This window comes from Labrus mixtus, chromosome 13 (assembly GCF_963584025.1).
Source record: "Labrus mixtus chromosome 13, fLabMix1.1, whole genome shotgun sequence".
Classification (NCBI taxonomy): Eukaryota; Metazoa; Chordata; class Actinopteri; order Labriformes; family Labridae; genus Labrus; species Labrus mixtus.
In genome coordinates, this window is record NC_083624.1 from 4,108,520 (window position 1) to 4,125,830 (window position 17,311).

Sequence of the window (17,311 nt, forward strand, 5' to 3'; positions counted from 1 at the left end):
AAAGGGGAAAAAAAAAATAAGGGAATTGTCTGGAAAACAACTGCTCTCTTACCCCTTGTTCCGATTCCAGGGGCTCGGCTTTGACTCGGACCGCAGGCATTCCGTCAAGCATTAACATCCTGTTTCTTCGGCTGCCTGTGAAGGGATACAGAGGAGGTGTAAGACGGGTGTTTTAGCATGACTAAGCAGGTCCCACACTCGCAGTTATTCACACATGAACATCAACAATGATGAGCACCCACTGAGAGATAAACACATTTTAAATAGACACACATTTTTAATGCTTCAAAACCATCAGAAGCTGACAGACAAAAAAGATTGCACACAAACTGTGTAAACTCAGGCAGCGCACAGCTTGACTCCTTCCTCCACGTATTTAGGATTTCCAATTGCCTGGTGAGCTGCTGCAAGGCTAATAACACTTCATAACGTGGAGTAAAATCCTCTTAAGACTTCAATGGAATAGAAATACTTGCTTTGATATACGGTTACTTAACAGCAACCGGGACAACGTTTTCTCTGCAAATGCTGAAATAATTGAAACTTGGAAAAAGAAAAGTGGAAAAACTGACATGTTTGACATGTTTGTAATATAAATATCAAAATGTGACACAAGCCTGCAAACACATGTATTAACAAATAAACTATTTTAATTTGTATAGAAAAATAAAAACAAGTCATCTCTTAACCCTTTATATATAGAGCAGGTCTAGATCGTACTCTTCGTAATATTACTGAGACCGGCAAAATAAATCCTCTAAAGATACATGAAGAAGAAATACTTCCTTTAAAAGTTAAGAGACCTGAGCACAACCAGACTCAATGGTGCAAAGCATAGACTTTATAAAAAAGATGGACGACATGAAAGCTCCCCAAAAGTGAAGCAAAAACATTCGGCGCTCCTCCTACTAACTGGCTGCAGCACAGGTCATAAACGTCAGCTTCTCCACATTATTAGACGGGACAAACAAACTGTTTTCTTAAACATGGTTTCTGTCTTTAAAGTAAGCTCTTGTGGTGCTGATTTGTGTCCAACATTACTTTTTTATCTGAAAAGGTCAGCTTTAATTAGCTACTTGATGCTATACAAAAGAGTAAAACGGCATGATTGACAGCTCTGTTGACAAATGCGGCTATAAAGGAGGAATGGTGAAAGGAAGTGTCACATACCCATACACAGGACTGATTGAACTTTCCAAACTTGTGAGTGTATGCTTGAAACCAAGACAAAAATCTGTTCTGCTGTGGACTGTACCAATCTGACGGGTCTCTGCTGTTTTATTTTGGTTAGCCATAGGGGCGGGACTTAAATAGCACGGATCTACCACGCATATTTGGCTTCAATAGATGTCACTAGTGAAATATGTCAGCGCCCATCTTGGGGTTATTTTGGCTTCGTGTTTGTTGGAGAGGGAGAAGTTGGAGACATGTGGTCCATCTTTATATGCAGTCAATGGTGGAAAGCCTAGATAGGCTGCGAGGAGAAAGTGAGATAGAGGGGAGAGACCGAAAGGGAGGAACAAGTAGACAGACAGGAAGATGAACACATAATACAGACAATAGATCACTCACTTTAGAGTATCAATGCCGATAATGATTGTATATATATGAGAAATAATTACATATATGTTATGTTTGTATTAATATACTTTAAAGAAAATGCATCCTTAATCGTAGCTCCATTCTGTTGCTTTAAGAGGGATACTCAGATGGAGCCAATGACAACAATGCATGTTCCGTATCCCCTCAGCTGGGGCCGACCTGAGGTAACCCTCCCTCTTATTATTTTAGCAGCAGTACATGGAGGAATGCGAGCACGGCAGATCGACTCGAAACATCTCCATTACTCTCCACTGCTGGCACCAGCAGCAGGATGTGTGGCCCAGTTCCTTGCATTCGACAGCCACCGCCGCAGCCACCGTGACCACTCTTGTGCGGAGAGAAGAAAAGCTGAGCCAATCAGGAATGACATATAGCCTTTCTGTGCGTCCTATCCCATGATCCTCCAACTATGCAGACCATCTCAGATGTAACAGAACATCCCCGGGGCGTCTCAAACAATCAAGGTTTTTTTTTTTTTTACTCACCAGAAAATCCACTCAAGATAGTGATCAAAAACATTTCTTTTTACAGATTCCAGTGAAAGTTGTAACAAAAAAAAACTCATTTATTGCTCCACTGCCTCTTAGATTCCCCAGCACAACCACTTATCCTGACTGTGTTTGTGTGTGAGGGAGGATGAGAGAGGGAAGGGAGGATTTACTCTCTCAATCTGCAACCCCCCCCCTCCCCCCACCCCACCACCCATCCAACCGCCCAACCACCCCCAGATCTCGCCTCTCAGGTCTAAGTCCCTCAGGTACCCTGGCTGTGCTGTGCTGCTATTGTATTGTTGTCCAGGATGTCCTTCGGCTTCAGGTCTTTTGGTAGGCCCAGATAGGGTTGCCATGGCAACGGCTGTGCGGGTGGAGCTGCAGCCTCAGTCCAGCCTCGAGCCATGAGTCGAGGAGAAGAAGAAGGAGAGGCGAGTGCACAGAGAGGGGGCAAATAAAGTGAGGGTTTTGTTTTTCCTCAAGATGACCATCTGTCTTGCATTTGTCTAAAAAGTCTGGTTTTTATCATTTTGACAATTAACTTCATAAAAATTTTCTTAAAAAGTCCTCAACTGTATTTTATTAAGCTTTTATTAAACATATTTTTTAAGGCCTCTTATTTGCTCTTTTGATGAATCTAAACTTAAATATGTCCAGACAGCTAAATCATGATATTTTGTTTAATTTGCCTTTATTTCTATTTTGTGTGTGTTGTTATCATCTCTTATAGGGGGTTTATTTTATAATGTATTTCTTGAAATCAACTTAGATATTTATGTTTATACTCTTTCACATAGGTGTGACTTCTAAACATGCTTCTAACTTAACTTAAAAATGGAAAGTTACATTTTTTCATTTTGCTACATCAGCATATGTTTTCTCTTTTTTTGGTGTGTTTTCGTTGGTCGAGTTTTTTTAAGTCATGCCACCTCGGCTCTGGAACAGTCTTTCACTTTCCATCCGTTCAGCTGCCTCTGTTTCTGCTTTTAAAGCCAGCCTTAAAACTCATTTTTACAGACTTGCCTTTTTAGCTGACAGATCATTTATCAGAGCTCTGCCGTGCATATTTTACAGTAACTCTGTTTTAATGTTTTTTTTACTTTCATTTGTCTTTAGTTCTAACTTTATGATTTGTTGTTGTTTCTGTACGTGAAATGGTGATCATCTTTTTTAAATTGCTTCTGTATGGCACTTTGTACACCCATCTTGAAAAGTGCTCGACAAATAAAGTGTTATTATTCTATATTTGAGTTTGTATCTGTTATGTTGGTTTTGGGATTTTATGATGCATCTTAAAATACTCAGCCTCTAAAATACTCAGGATCAGGAGTTGTGCTGGGGAAGGTCACACTTGACCATCTCTTTTCAGGGACATTCATCAACGTATTTGTTTTCGATGCTTAAATCAAACACGTCTTGTACATTTCTAAGAATCCACAATCTTTCCCGGTGTGCCTCCAGTCCAGATAATCCAGTCGTTTGTGATCACCTTCCTAATGAACTGGCCTGCAGAAGCTTGCTCATAGGAAATCAATATCCCAGTGCATACCTCTGCTAGTGACTGTAATGACAGAAGAGCTAACAGCAGTGAGATAAACCTGAGTAATGAGCTAACAGAGGGGCACTGCGCGTCGAAGAGGTCACGTTGAAAAGCTTTGACAGGAGTCTACCGTCGACTGCTCCCATGAAAGGATCACGACTGCCGGTTAGCGATGCACGAACCAAATAGATGAGATGAACAAAGATTAGGTTTGAAATGAAGAGAATTATTCCATGCTAGTAAACCAATGGAGACCCTGTGTCCTCTATCACTACATTTGGTGTGCAGGCTCAGGGAGCCAGCAGTGTGCTGTCCATCAGCGGTATGAGGTGAGGCTCGGTGTGAGGGAGATGGAGAGAGGAGGGGTGAGGAGAGGAGAGGGGGGTTAGAGGGAAACAGGCTAGATTAAGATCACCTTTCCATTTGCTGCACTCTGAAATGAAATGGCCATCCCAGGTGTGTGGGGGAGTTGGATGGAGAAAGGAGGGCAGTGAAGTGTTGAGGCATCTCATTTCTCTCTACCATAACCCCACACACCCACACCCCACCCCTCCTGTCCCCTCCACAGAATTTAAAAAAAGGAGCAGGTGAAAATTGAGGCCAGTCATAACACAAAATAATGCTGGTAAAAAAAAAATGCATATTTCATTGTCTGCCTCTCGCTTTGCTATTTTTCTTTTGTGCTTATTGGTGCGCCTGTTAATGCATTTCACAGTATGACCTGAAACTCCCACCACATAGATGACCTCAGGTCCACTGTCTGTGCGCTGATGGAGGTGATAGCAAAAAGCTGGAGAGGACGGATAAAGCAAAAAGCTGGAGAGGACTGGCTGGATTAATTAACAGGACAAAGCTCTGGACCTGACAATAAGGGGGAAATCTGTGATGCGTCACAACATTATTCACAGTCTGGGTACCCACCTTTTGTGGAACGAGTGTACGCTCAGATTTGTCCCACGTCTACAGATTATTTATCCATATGCAGAATTTAAACATAGATGTCATTGTTCCATATCCAACAGCAATGAAACTATTAAACAAATTGGGTAAATGTAGGCTTCTTGTGTCTTTCTGCTGCACAGTGCCTATAACATTTCATCCAGCCTGACTCTAAAATAATTCCAATAAGAGCTGTAATTTTCTATTGTGCTAAAAAAAAAAAACATGCAGTCACCACTAAAGTGACACAAAGAAAATAACTGATTAATTTAATTGGCCAAACATTGTGCACGCTGTTCCAGTGTATCCAGCAGAATACCTGATACGTCAGCATACTAAACTTGAACATGTTTCTTTTTTTTTTCTTACCCTTCTTGTGTGATATTGCACATGTTTATATTTTCTTACAATAAAAACACAGATGCGTTCTGCCGATGTTAAAAACACACATTCAAGGCTCAATGTGTATCCTGCATTTTCCAAGAGGGAAAAATCGAAACAGACCTGCAAAACCAATCAGTGAGAGCTGGTTTCTGTCTCACTTCTGATTCACCCTTAGGTTTGTATCTGATCTGTGCTGTGTGTGAGTAAATGTTGTGAATGTTCTATTACTTTACATTGTCCCTGTCCACAACGAGCAATGCATGAGGGTTTTTTTTTGTCTTAAAGTGAAAGTTCAGCTTCAACAAACTAAAAAAAAAAACAAGATGTAGAATCTGTATGTGAGTTCCACTTTCTCTCTCTCTCTCTCTCTGTCTCTCTCCGCTGCACACAAACACCACACACCCTGAAACACACGGCAACAGAGGGCCCCACCAAGGCTCCGTTCCCATGTCGAGCGCCCAGAGCAACTGTGTGCATCTGTGTCACAAAGGCTGGACCTGCTGCCACGGGGCTGGGAGAGGGTGAGGGGTGGGGGGGAGGAAGTGAAGGGAAGGGAAAGGGAAAGGGAGGAGGGGAGGCAATGAATTATGGGAGATACATGAGGAAGTGTTAAGGGAAGGTGATAGCAAGAGGAATGAGTAAGTGAGAGCGGGTGAGGTGGTGGTGGTGGTGGTGGTGGTGGTGGGGGGGGTTTGTTAAAGAGAGAAGAGTTGCTGGCAGGAGCAGCGGGTGGGGACGCAACCAAGGGGAGTTGAAGAGGTTGAGATGGGGTGGGTGGGGGAGGGGAGGGGGGGCAGGAGTCAGAGAAGCGAGAGAGGGTAGAGAGGGGATATGGACCCGAGCCAAGGCCCGGTCGAGCGCAAAGCACACGGTGCAAGAATGCCAACAGACCCCCCCCCCCCCCCACCACCCCGCCTCTCTTCCCATCTAGTCCTCCACTAAAGAGAGTAAAGAAAGGAAGAAGACGAGAGAAAAAACAAGCGTTCAAAAAGTTGCCCATTGGAAAGAAACGATAAAGAAGGGGCTGAAAGAGCAGCTTCATTAAATAAACAGCTGTAGGTGACATGAGAAGAGCATTTCCTGTGTTTTGCCTTTTTTTTTTGTTGTTGCCGCTAGCCTTTTTTTTGGACCGAGACTCACTTCCCTTTTCTGTGCCCCCGGACACCCCGAAGTGACACATTGGCCTGATAACCGGCCTACAACTGCTCGTTCACCAGCCTACTCCTCCGCTTCCTCTCTTTTGAGTCACGCAGTGCAGCAGCAGCTTTTAGAAGAAAGAAAAAGCCTCACTGCATTCACAGCAGACTCAAGGGACAGGTAAATAAAAAAAAAAAAAGTCTTTTCAGAAAAGTGACACTGTGACTCTTGTAGATCCTAGAAAAAAATACAGGGTGTGGTATGTGTTTATGTTGTTCGCTAGCAGTGCAGACACAATAGAGCCGCAGCTGAATCACAGCTGATTTTCGATCTCAGTCTGTTTCGTGTTAACCCGTCTGCTCATGACCTCATCTTCTTTGCCTCATTCACATCTTGAGCGCCCATTCAGATAGTTCCCTGCAGAGTTTCGACTTCCAGAGTAACAGCATCAAGGCAAATATCAGAACTCAGAGTGGCCAAAGGTCTCTGCTGCCCTGAGATGCCAAAAAACATAGATGACCAGTTAAGTCCACATCAGTTATTGACATTTGTTTTACTGTAGGCTATATGAATATTACGCCACATTTTTTAAGAAAACTAAGCGCAACATTTGCAGGATTTATAAGACTAAGAAAGAGTAAACACCAACTGCTACCCTTAGCAGGAATACAATTTACGCTAGCATTAGCCCGTTGGCCGACTTTTTCTCACCATTCTTCTGCTCGATACATTTCTGTTCTCCCACATCACAGAAATGGAGTCTCTTAAGCTTCATAGACAAGAGAATATATTATTTGTATTCATGAAAGAGAATTAAAAAATCTACATATTCTAAATTTGCCCTGCTAAAGGCTACCAGCTAACGAGTACAGCAGAGGACGGGCAGGAAGAAACTGCGATAGCTTTTGGTCTTTAAACTGAAAAGTCACAAAGAAGATGAAGAAAAGAAGTTTAACTGAGGGTATGTGAAGACAATACATGTTACAGCGAAAGGTGGAGGTGAGTAAAAGTGTGATTGCTGCGGTTGTTGTGTTTTCTTCTTCAGTCAGCTGAAAACCCAATCGGGACTCCCCCCACACACCAGGAGATTGGATCTTAAATATTGAACATATCTGACGATTATGGTTTGCAATCGGGGCAGCCCCAACATCCGGCAGATCAGATGTAAGGTGTGAGTGGCACCTCGCACCAGAGGAGAATCTGGCAAGATAATCTTTAGGACATTTGAAAAATCAGGACTTTGTGTCTTTAACCTTTGATGATCAAGGCATGTTAAGTCTGTCTTTGAAAATGTCTCTCCAGAGGCACAGAATCATAGCAAAACTGTTTCACAGATTGACTCTCTATATGATGAGTCAACCGACCTATATGTATAAAATCGCTGGAGTTCCCCTCCGATGACGTTCCAACCCCCGAAAAGTACAGAGCAGGTAAACAATGTGGACGCTGCTTGTTGCAGTTTGTGCAAGGTGGGGATGTGCTCTCCCTCAGTTCACTTCAAGATGTACTGAGATGGACTTAGTCTTTTTTTTTTTTTGCTTATCATTCCTGGCACCCTGTGAATGGTCTCAGAATTTCCATTTCATAATCCGTGTTTTCCTTGGCAGGAGCAGCCAGCAAAGTCTTTCAGATGCTTCTGGGACATTTTTGAACAGGGCTCAAAAGAGCGAAAAGTGCTGCTACCTCCCTGTTCGTAGAAAACCCAGACTTCTCAAACCCTCGACAAGCACAATGGCATCAAACCGCGAGATTATATTCACATCCCTTTGATGGACAAAAAAAATAATGAAAAAAGTTCCCTTTAGGGTTAAAAACCCCTTAGAGATGCACTCAACTGATGCACTTTACCTCAAAACACCCTGGCCTTTTTCCACTGGGACTAAATCAGTCCCTCAGAGAGAAAAACAGCTTTCTTCATGAACACGGCTATTATTAGACAGAACACACTTCTCATGTGTTGGATGTTTTTCATCTCTGGGACATACAGCCCAACATGGCGAGCTTATCAGGTCACATCAATTTAAAGTGAATGTCATCCCCTATCTGTCTGTCTGATACTTTCCAGGCTTCGCTTGTGCTTCATTTGATGTGGCGTTCATGAACGTCTGGACTCCCTGCTGCACTCACACATGTAGCCAGCAATTTAAAAATCATGTCGATGCTTCTGTCACAAAGTTTGCAGCAGGATAAACACATAATAAAGTATGATTTTTACTTGAAGAGCCTGTCACCAGCAGCAAAATTATCCACGCTACGTCGCTTAATGGCTATTCTTCCGTGCTTTTTTTCTTAAATCCAGCAGTGAGGGAGGATGTCATCGACAACATGCTTGTTGAAAAATGTCTTGTGTAGAAAACAATGAGCATTTATATAAGCAAAAGGCTAGCATGAGAATTGACCACGAGAAACATTAAAGATGCATGGAATAAGCAGGCTGAATGGAGATGTAGCAAAGGGTGAGTATTGATCTTTAAATCAGAATACAAAATCAAGCTCCAACCGGGCTTTCAGAAAACGTACAGAAAAAGATGTTTGACCCAGTTTTGAAATCAGACACGTTGTAGTACTCTTTATAGATTTCAGGTTTTTCGAGTTTGAAACACTTTTTTACCAAGTGGATAGCACCTCATTTAATCCAAAAATAAAGTTGCATTAAGCTTTAATTACAATGTGCAATCCCTTTTTTTTCCTGCAAAATTACCTTGTTATGCAACATCTTGCAAAAAAAAAAAATATATATTCTGCATGCTCTTTAGCATAACATACAGTAGATTCTAGACCAGGAACGAAAACTAAATAGTCTGTGAACACAGCCCACAAAGAAACCACACACACTAGCACACTAGCAAGGCCCACGGAAGTTCCCATATTTTTCTGGATTGCCCTTGGGTCTTTGCTATTTCTGCCAGGGGCAAGGGGGGATCCTGTGTCAGTAATCCTGTCGGGATGAGGTCGCCGGATGCGGCTCAAGTCCGCTGCCTTCTCCAGCACACACGCACACACACACACACACACACACACACACACACACACACACACACACATACACGTTATTTACTTTTTGAGTGACACTATGAATTTGTCAGTGCTGTGTTATTCTTTTACATGTTTTTAATTTGTTCCTCTTTTAGTGGTGAAGATTGTCTTTGTGTGATCTTGAATTTCTCGTCTTGTGTTGTTTTGTATCGTACCTGCTGCTAGGTAAGCTAGTCTACTATAGACATGAGATAAAAACACTATCATTTTTCAATAATATGTGCTCAAATAGTGGGCAGAAATCAAGCCACAACAACGTCTTAAATGCTGCATACATAACATACATATTTTAATAGTATACTGTGATTAAGGTCTGCCCAAAAAACAATATAAAACTAATTAAATCCAGGCATTTAAGGGTTAAATGTAAGTTAATAAAAGGTTATTTTAAGCAGATCTGTCTCTTGTATCCTTTTAAAGTGAAGGATGTAAATGTAAGTGAGCAATAAAAGATCAACACTTTAAACAAAAAAGGAATTTATTAGCCTGTCAAAAATATATATTTAAAAAGTTAAGTATAGAGCCTGTTTTTGTGACACGTTTCATCTTTGCAAAAGCTCCCCACCTCCTCCACCAGCACCACCTCTGTCTCTGTACAGGTCTTGTGAAACTGTGGGAAATGAAGAAGCTGCTTACTCTGAGAGGAAACACTCAAAGCGAAAAAGAAGAGTCGGTGGCTGTCTGGTTTGTCTGCGTCTCCGTCTGTGTGTCAGACGCACTTCTTCTAAAAAGCTGACTTCCTGAGCCCCTGCTGTGTTCCACAATCTGGCTATATACCACACACACAAACCTTGTGACCTCTGTCTGCACCCACAATGAACCATATTTGTCTTAGATTAAAACAACACTCGCACTCAACTCTGTGTCTGAATACTGCAGCTCGTCTCTGCTCATGAAAGAAGAATAAAGATGCCCATTCAACACAAACAGCCACCCACACACACACCTACAGTACGCACGCACACACTCACCAAAAAAAAAACACAGAAACACACACACACTTCCACAGAGAGGTAAACAGAAGAGTCTGACATCCTCTTGCATCATGGGCCTCAAATGCAGCAGAGGAACAGCTTAACAAGCTGTGACCGTGACAGCACTAAAGTGAGGTGGCATTACTCAAGTGAGCGTCGGCTTACAAGTCAAAGCAATTTGCGACACCGTTCGAGACAGTTTATGTCCAATTGAAGATCATTTTGATGTAATCGTGAGAAAGAATAAGTTAAATATTCAGTGCGAGGGCTGCGCTATGGAACCACAAATAAACGCCACAAAAAAAGGCGCCTTAAGCTCTAAACTGAATGTGACGTTTTGCTGCTACAACATAATCATCTGACCTCTCAAGAACACCCTTCACACGCACGCACACACACACACACACACACACACACACAAGCGCGCACACCTTTTTAAATGCAGTAGGGTCAGTGGCTGTGCATCTAAAATAGCCTCTGACACAAAAACCTAACATGTACCAAAGGAGGGGGGGGGGGGGGGGGAGGAGCTGTGCAAACCAAGATTTAAACTTGACAGTGGTGTAATTGGAACAACCCTTCTGGAATATTCTTTGCATGTTGTTGGCCAGCATGATATGATATATCTCCAATGTGCAATAAAATGTGTTCAATTGTGAACTAACGTGCTCAATGTAATTTTTATGGACTGTATTTATAGCCTTTAGTGTTCATTGTTTATTGTACACTTGTTACATGGTGACCTCTGTCTGTACACTAATTATCTCTCCAAAGGTATCTTTAAACTCCGCCATTTTGGCCTGTGGCTGAAATTCACAGATTAGAACAGTGGTTTCTTCATATCCAAATAGTGTGGTCCATTTGTGCCCTACTCCATTAGCTTCAACAGGAATACATGGTACGAGAAAAGATAATATTGATTTCATATTATTCAGTTTCAGCCACATGTTTTAGAATGTTTTTATTTCTGAATATGTTCATGTTGCAAAGTTATAAAATGTGATTTGCTGAGAAGCTTGAATGCATGATTCATCACATCCACTTGTTTTAATTAGTCTGTTTCGTCTTTATTTCTTTACTTTATCTTTAAGCACTCTGAACTACCCCTGCAGCGTGAAAGAGGTTGTATTATTAGTTTTAATTTATGTCTATTATTGTAATTAAGCCCTTGTCTATGAAGTTGTTTACACACTGTACTGAATGTTTGACTGAGAGAGAGAGAGAGGGAGGGGGATAGAGAGAAAGAGGTTAGCTTCAGTGAATCAATAAAAAAAATGCACTCAGTGACTCCGTTCTAGTCTCTTATTTACTCTGGGTGCCCCAGTCTGAGGTTGAGGTGACCACGCTGCTAAATCAAACGGATACAGGTGCATTGTGGGGACACTGCCGTTACAGAATAGAGAGCAAATAAATACTTTAAAACCTGTGATGATTTCCGTTGACATTCCTTGATTGCTACAAATCCAAATATCACAGACACTTTGTGTAGCATGTTTATCAAACCACACGAGGATATATTGTGAAGGTATGAGCGGTCGTTTCTCCTGACGCAAAGGGTTAAGGCTGCTTCTCATGATCTCCTGTAGAAGGTCAGAGTGAAACTCCGCTCTCATTTCTTGCCCTTACAGAGAGGTGGGATGCATTAGATTAGCATCCTCACAATAACCTGCATCCTTTTCCCTCTCACCACCAACACTACCACCCACATACTCTCTCTCTCCCGTTCCTTACACTCCCCGAGGGATGACGGTACACTCCTGCCCTAATGGGGGATTCTTTGCTACTGCCTCTTATCCCCCTAGGCTTTTATATATATGTGCACTTGTGTTACAACATGTATGTCTGAATGTGTGTGTGAGCGATCCCCCCCCCTCCCCCCCCCCCCAGCATACGCACTGTGTACGTACTACTCACAATAGCTTGTCTGACTAAATGCATCACGGCACATGTGCACTCATATGCACTCTGAAAGATCGACCTAGATGTTTTACAATAACCGTACAATGCAGAAGCACCAATACACTGACTCATCTACAGCATCTACTGTAAACAAGTCACACAGAAATAATAGCCGCCCAAACACTTAAACACACACTCAGTTGTCTCCCAGTGCCCTTTTTTTTCCCTCACTCCCTACCCATGACACACACACAAAGCGCTGCATGCACGAATATACACAACAACAACAAAAAAACCACACATGCATTGCACTTAAGAGTCCTGCAGAGTCCTCTTGATGCAGCCTACCCTATCTAACCCTACTTTGTGCTGACACAACATAATCCACCCCAACTCTCTCTGCACATGGAAAAAGACTATAACCGACCAAGCTAAACATTCCGACACACTGACACTTGTTACATCAAATGTGAGCTTGTGCAGTTATTTTCGCTCACAAGTTTTTCCCCTCGGTTTGACCCATTCCGGCTCTCCAACGCCACTCAATAAAAGCCAGCAGCTGTGTTTACCTCTATTACTCATCTACTCACGCCTTCACTTCGATTGTTTTTCCTCTCTTTTTTTTTTTTTTTTTCAACTCACGCTGTCATGCCGTCCTGTGCTGATACCTGGCCGAAGCCGCTAATTGAGAGGAGTTGTGGCCCATAGCATGAACCCACAATCAGTTTTTGCTCAAGTCCAAAAAAAAAAAAAAAGCCTGTGGAATGCCACAGGCACCCCAAATGGATTCCACATGTTTGAATAATTTCCCCCTCTAATGATTGACCTAAAGCACAACTGGAAACGAGGTTCGCAGTAATCTGCGCGGCATCCTTACATAGGTCTGGTAAAAGCATCTGCATTCAAGTTATTCAAACAACAGGCATTTTCCTTCTGACTTCACACTCAGGTTCGAAAGCTCAAATGCTTTTAACGCTGTACTGCTGTATTCAAAGTTTGAAATCATGTAGAAATCAATGTCTTGTCCAACACCACTGCGGGCTAATATTACCATAAAGAAGAGGGGAAAAAAACACCTTATCCATTGTACCATGTGCCACAAAACAGTAAGCAACGTTAGCTGGGAAGTGTTCTTACATTAGTTGTTGTTGTTGTTGTAATGTTAGCATTTATTCAATTACTAACATCCTTGTTCCCTTGCATTAGCTAGGCAATTATGCTTTTACGATTGTAGCATGTCAAACTTATGTCAGCAGTGAAATAGTTGGATGCTAACATGTGTTACTGACTCTTAAAAAGTAGATAATGAGCTACTTGATAGGTCTAACTAGGTTACAAGAGCTAACATGAGCAGTCAAACAATGTTACAAGTTAAAGCTAGCTTACATTGTCATTGGCTAGAAATGTAAACTTTACCTATCAAAAGCTACACCATCAAATGGTATTAAATGCTACATCACTGTTAGGTGGCTAACAATGTCATTAGCTAGGAGTTTACGTCCCTAATTGCAGCACAAAACTCAATAGAGCATTTTAGCTTGAAATTTGTGAAACGCTAATGTTACCTGTTTTCAGAGCAAATAACATTTAAATACAGACATCGTGCCTCCAATTCTGATAACGCTGATAACAAAAAAAGCAGTGAAAGGATGTTTGTACAATTTTCAAAGCTCGAACTCAGCAGTAAGACAATATTTTGGCGTTTTTGCTTCCCGCCTTGAGTGTCAGGTTGGAGGAAAATGGCCTCTCATGTGAATAAAGTGAACTGATGCTACAGCCTTCTTAAGATTCTATAAAGGGAAACTCTTTCTGTAAAAAACATCTAAAAAAAAAAAGGGGTCCAAAACACTTGAAAACGCTGACTTTGAACGCTCTTCCATCCTCTTTTTCTTGGCTTCCTTCCTTTCCTTCTTTTCCTCCTGTTCGGCGACCATATTTGGCTAAAGTTAAATACACACTAGGTTGATAGGGGAAACATCACCACAGATAGACAGGCCCTTCCACCGACATGCCTTTCCATCCTTGCCATGGAAACATGTCGAGCAACCTTAAATCAGAGTCTGGGGGCAAGCGCTGCTAAATGACTCACTTCCAGTAAGTACTGAGTGTGCTGCTGTAGAGATGGTGTCATTAAGAGAAAAAAAAACTGGATCAATGGTTTGGTCAGGGAACTTCAATTCTGCCTCATTTCGGTCTGTCCTTTGGTTGAGGAAAGCGTTTCTTTCTCTTAGAAGTAACACAACATTTGCGAGGCTTCAAGTATCCATATGTTGCAAAAATGTAAGATTCTCACATTGATGTTTTACAGTCCTACAATCAGCCATGTTGCATTCATTCTTTTTGTTTGAGTTCACTATTTAGACTATCAACCTCAGCGTCATTTACTGTTGCACAATACTTTCCGGGCTCTCTCTCTCTCTCTCTCTCTCTCTCTCTCTCCACCCTTTCTCTCTCTTACTCAGTCACAAAACACACTTGGTCTAGCACTCAAAGTACACCCTTAACTCAATTTTTGGTAAACAAACGCGGGCTGGACACGGGGGTCAAAGGCTGAATCCACAAGAGAAATCTCAAAGGGAGAGAACATTTTGTCATCTTCTGACATGGTGAAATAACAGCACGGGGAGTTCATCTCGCAGCCGTCACCAACAACAGCCCCCGTCTCCGACACATGATGTACGTATCAGCTAATTAAACAATTGGAAATTTAAAGCCAATGAAGTGTTTTCTTCTACTTACATTCACAAAGGTTGTTAATTAGCTTACCTGAAAAGTCCCAAAAATGTTGGTAGGCCTACAAAACAACATGTTTTTTTATGTTTACTGACTAGTTGGTTTTCTGCCAAAATGACTAATTTTCAAAACAATATTGAGTTGTAGTCTTTTGAGCATCATTAGATTGTCTTTAGATATAAAAAGTGAAAGCATCCAGTTTAGTTAGGGGTACCCATGAATATTTCATTGGATCTGAAATCACAAACAAATCACTCTGCAGTTGATTAGTCATGTCGTGGTGTTAATGATCTAATGATGAGTAAAAACTATTGTCTCCTACATAGCACTTAATACAATCTTGCAATTGCAATGATGGAATTAACGTCATGAACAAAATGATCTGAATAGTAAATAGTCATGATTTTTTTTCCAATTAGCTCATTACAGTCCTCTGAGCGCCATATAAAGAGATATAGTCTAGAATAAGTTGCTGATTTGGGACACAACCAAAGTCTTTGTGCACAGGAAGTTCAATACAATTACCAACAAATGTCCTGCTTTAATTAACAAAACAAAAAAATACTGCAATTTTTTTTTTTTTCGGGGGGTCGTTTATCCCACTTAATCTTTGACCTTATTGTTCTGTTGATTTTCTAAGCTTTTATTTGCAGGTACATCTATTTATACACTAAGTCATGCATCTATTTGTGTGCAGTCAGACTCACACATTGCCCTTTGCTAGTCTTTTGTAAGAGCATGTCGGTGTATGTGTGTCGTTGTGATTGATTTTTAAGGGTCTTTGCATGATGGCAGCTTCCTGTGGCTGAAAATCTGGGTTTCACACAATGCAATTTCTGAGGAGGGAGGCCACATCGTATCCCACAATGCACCTTAGGCATACCAAAACCTCCATAATCTGCCTCTCTGGCCTCGGCGTACAGCTGGAGGACCCAAATGAATCCTCATAGTGCACTGCAGTGTATCTGCAATCGATGACGATACACTCCATAACTCCCACCTGGATCAATGCTTCGGCAGTCCGTCAATATGCCAGCAGTTAACCCAGCTGATTAGGGGGTAATACAGGGAATCTCACATGTCCCTGAATAAGACAGTGAGATTTCATATTGTAGGATCCACAGCAACTTCTTCCTGAAAGATTCCATCTGTCAACACACACCCAATTTGTGTGTTGTGATCTTTGGCGGACAGATGATGCTTTTAGTTGGGGGAATCCTGCCTTGCAATTAAATGTGCCGGCCAGAGCGCTGTTGACGGACAGATAGAGTCTATCCGTTGGTGATTGGCTTTTTAATTGAGTCCCCCCCACCTGCACTGATCTGTATCATAAACCCATGGACCGTGTCTGGGGATAGATGGGTTGTTGGGCTGTCGAAGGAATCAAAGTGACAGTAGCAGCCTGATGCGTGTGGAGGAAAACGGCACAAGATGCACCACATCATATACTTAAATACATTTTTCACCTTGTACAAAAATATCAGGATTTCTCAAGTGACTATCCATCAGCAACAAGCAGACACTTACAGCAAAACAGGAGAACTTAAAAATATATTCCACCATTTCAAGCTAAAGCGGCTGGTTCTTTGTGAGGAAACCAAAATCCATTTCCATAGAAATCCATTTTTAGAAAATGAAACTGTAGTTCCCATCCAGTCTGCCACTGACAGTCAATGAAAGTCCCCTAATATTAAGGAAGCAGTCATTTACATAAAACATAATCTCCCTCTAAAACCTGTACAAACTTTTAGCAAAGCAGCTACGAGGCGACCAATGACATCCTCCATGCAGACAGGGGTCGAACAATGTCATTTGTTGTTCGATTTGGAGCACTTTCTTGAATTTCTTAATCAGTAGAACATAATGTGACAGGACATTTAAAGGTCAAAAATACTCAAGTGGCCAAAGATACTTAACCACACATTCAAAACTAAACAACTCACCAAAGAACTCTGTCAAAATCGTTGTCAAAGGATCGAAAAAATATTAAGGGTCTGGCATGAGAAACTCCAGGTGAAATGAGAGTGAAAAACGTGTCTGTTTGCATTCACACATACAGCTCCTCCGGCAAATACCAGGAGTTTTTCTGCAAGTGTAAAAGCCATATCTGTGAACGCACCACTCAGCTCTTATTCAGACTGTTTTTCAGTTCGGTTGTTAGTTCGGTCTTTTGCTGGTTCAAGCTGTTACATCCTCTCAGTACTAAACTAACGTACAGTTTATAAACACATCGTAAATAACCTTCAAAGCTCTGCAGTCACACATAGATTGTTTTTGTGGCTTTTGTTTTCTTTCAATGTGTTTCGAACAAGGAAGAAACATACAATGTAACATCACTGAGTTGACAACCAAGTTTGTGGTTATCAGTAAGTGGAGCACCACTGGAAAAAAAACAAAAAACAACTGTATAGTTTTTGCACCCAAAAAAAAAGTGATATCACATCAGCTTCTTCAAATAAAAAACTCACTGATTTGGTCGGCAACGCTACAGTCAATATTTGCAAGTTCCAAATTGCAGAGCTCCAAAACAGTTCTTCTTCTCTGCTCACAGAAGTGTCGCTACAGAGTCCTCTCTC

General features: G+C 41.6%; 1 protein-coding gene across 3 annotated transcripts in view; it reads right to left on the reverse strand.

The window, feature by feature from the left end:
• The window catches only part of klf12b (Kruppel like factor 12b), a 51,081-nt gene that overhangs the window by 31,802 nt on the left and 1,968 nt on the right, over positions 1–17,311 (reverse strand). For 2 of the 3 annotated variants that reach the window (XM_061053201.1, XM_061053199.1), the window contains exon 2: positions 53–135. In XM_061053201.1, the coding sequence (XP_060909184.1) occupies positions 53–118 (66 nt within the window). In that variant the 5' untranslated portion in view covers positions 119–135. Of the gene's footprint in view, positions 1–52; positions 136–15,735; positions 16,205–17,311 lie in introns of those variants that run through there. The other variant, XM_061053202.1, reaches the window with a different exon arrangement.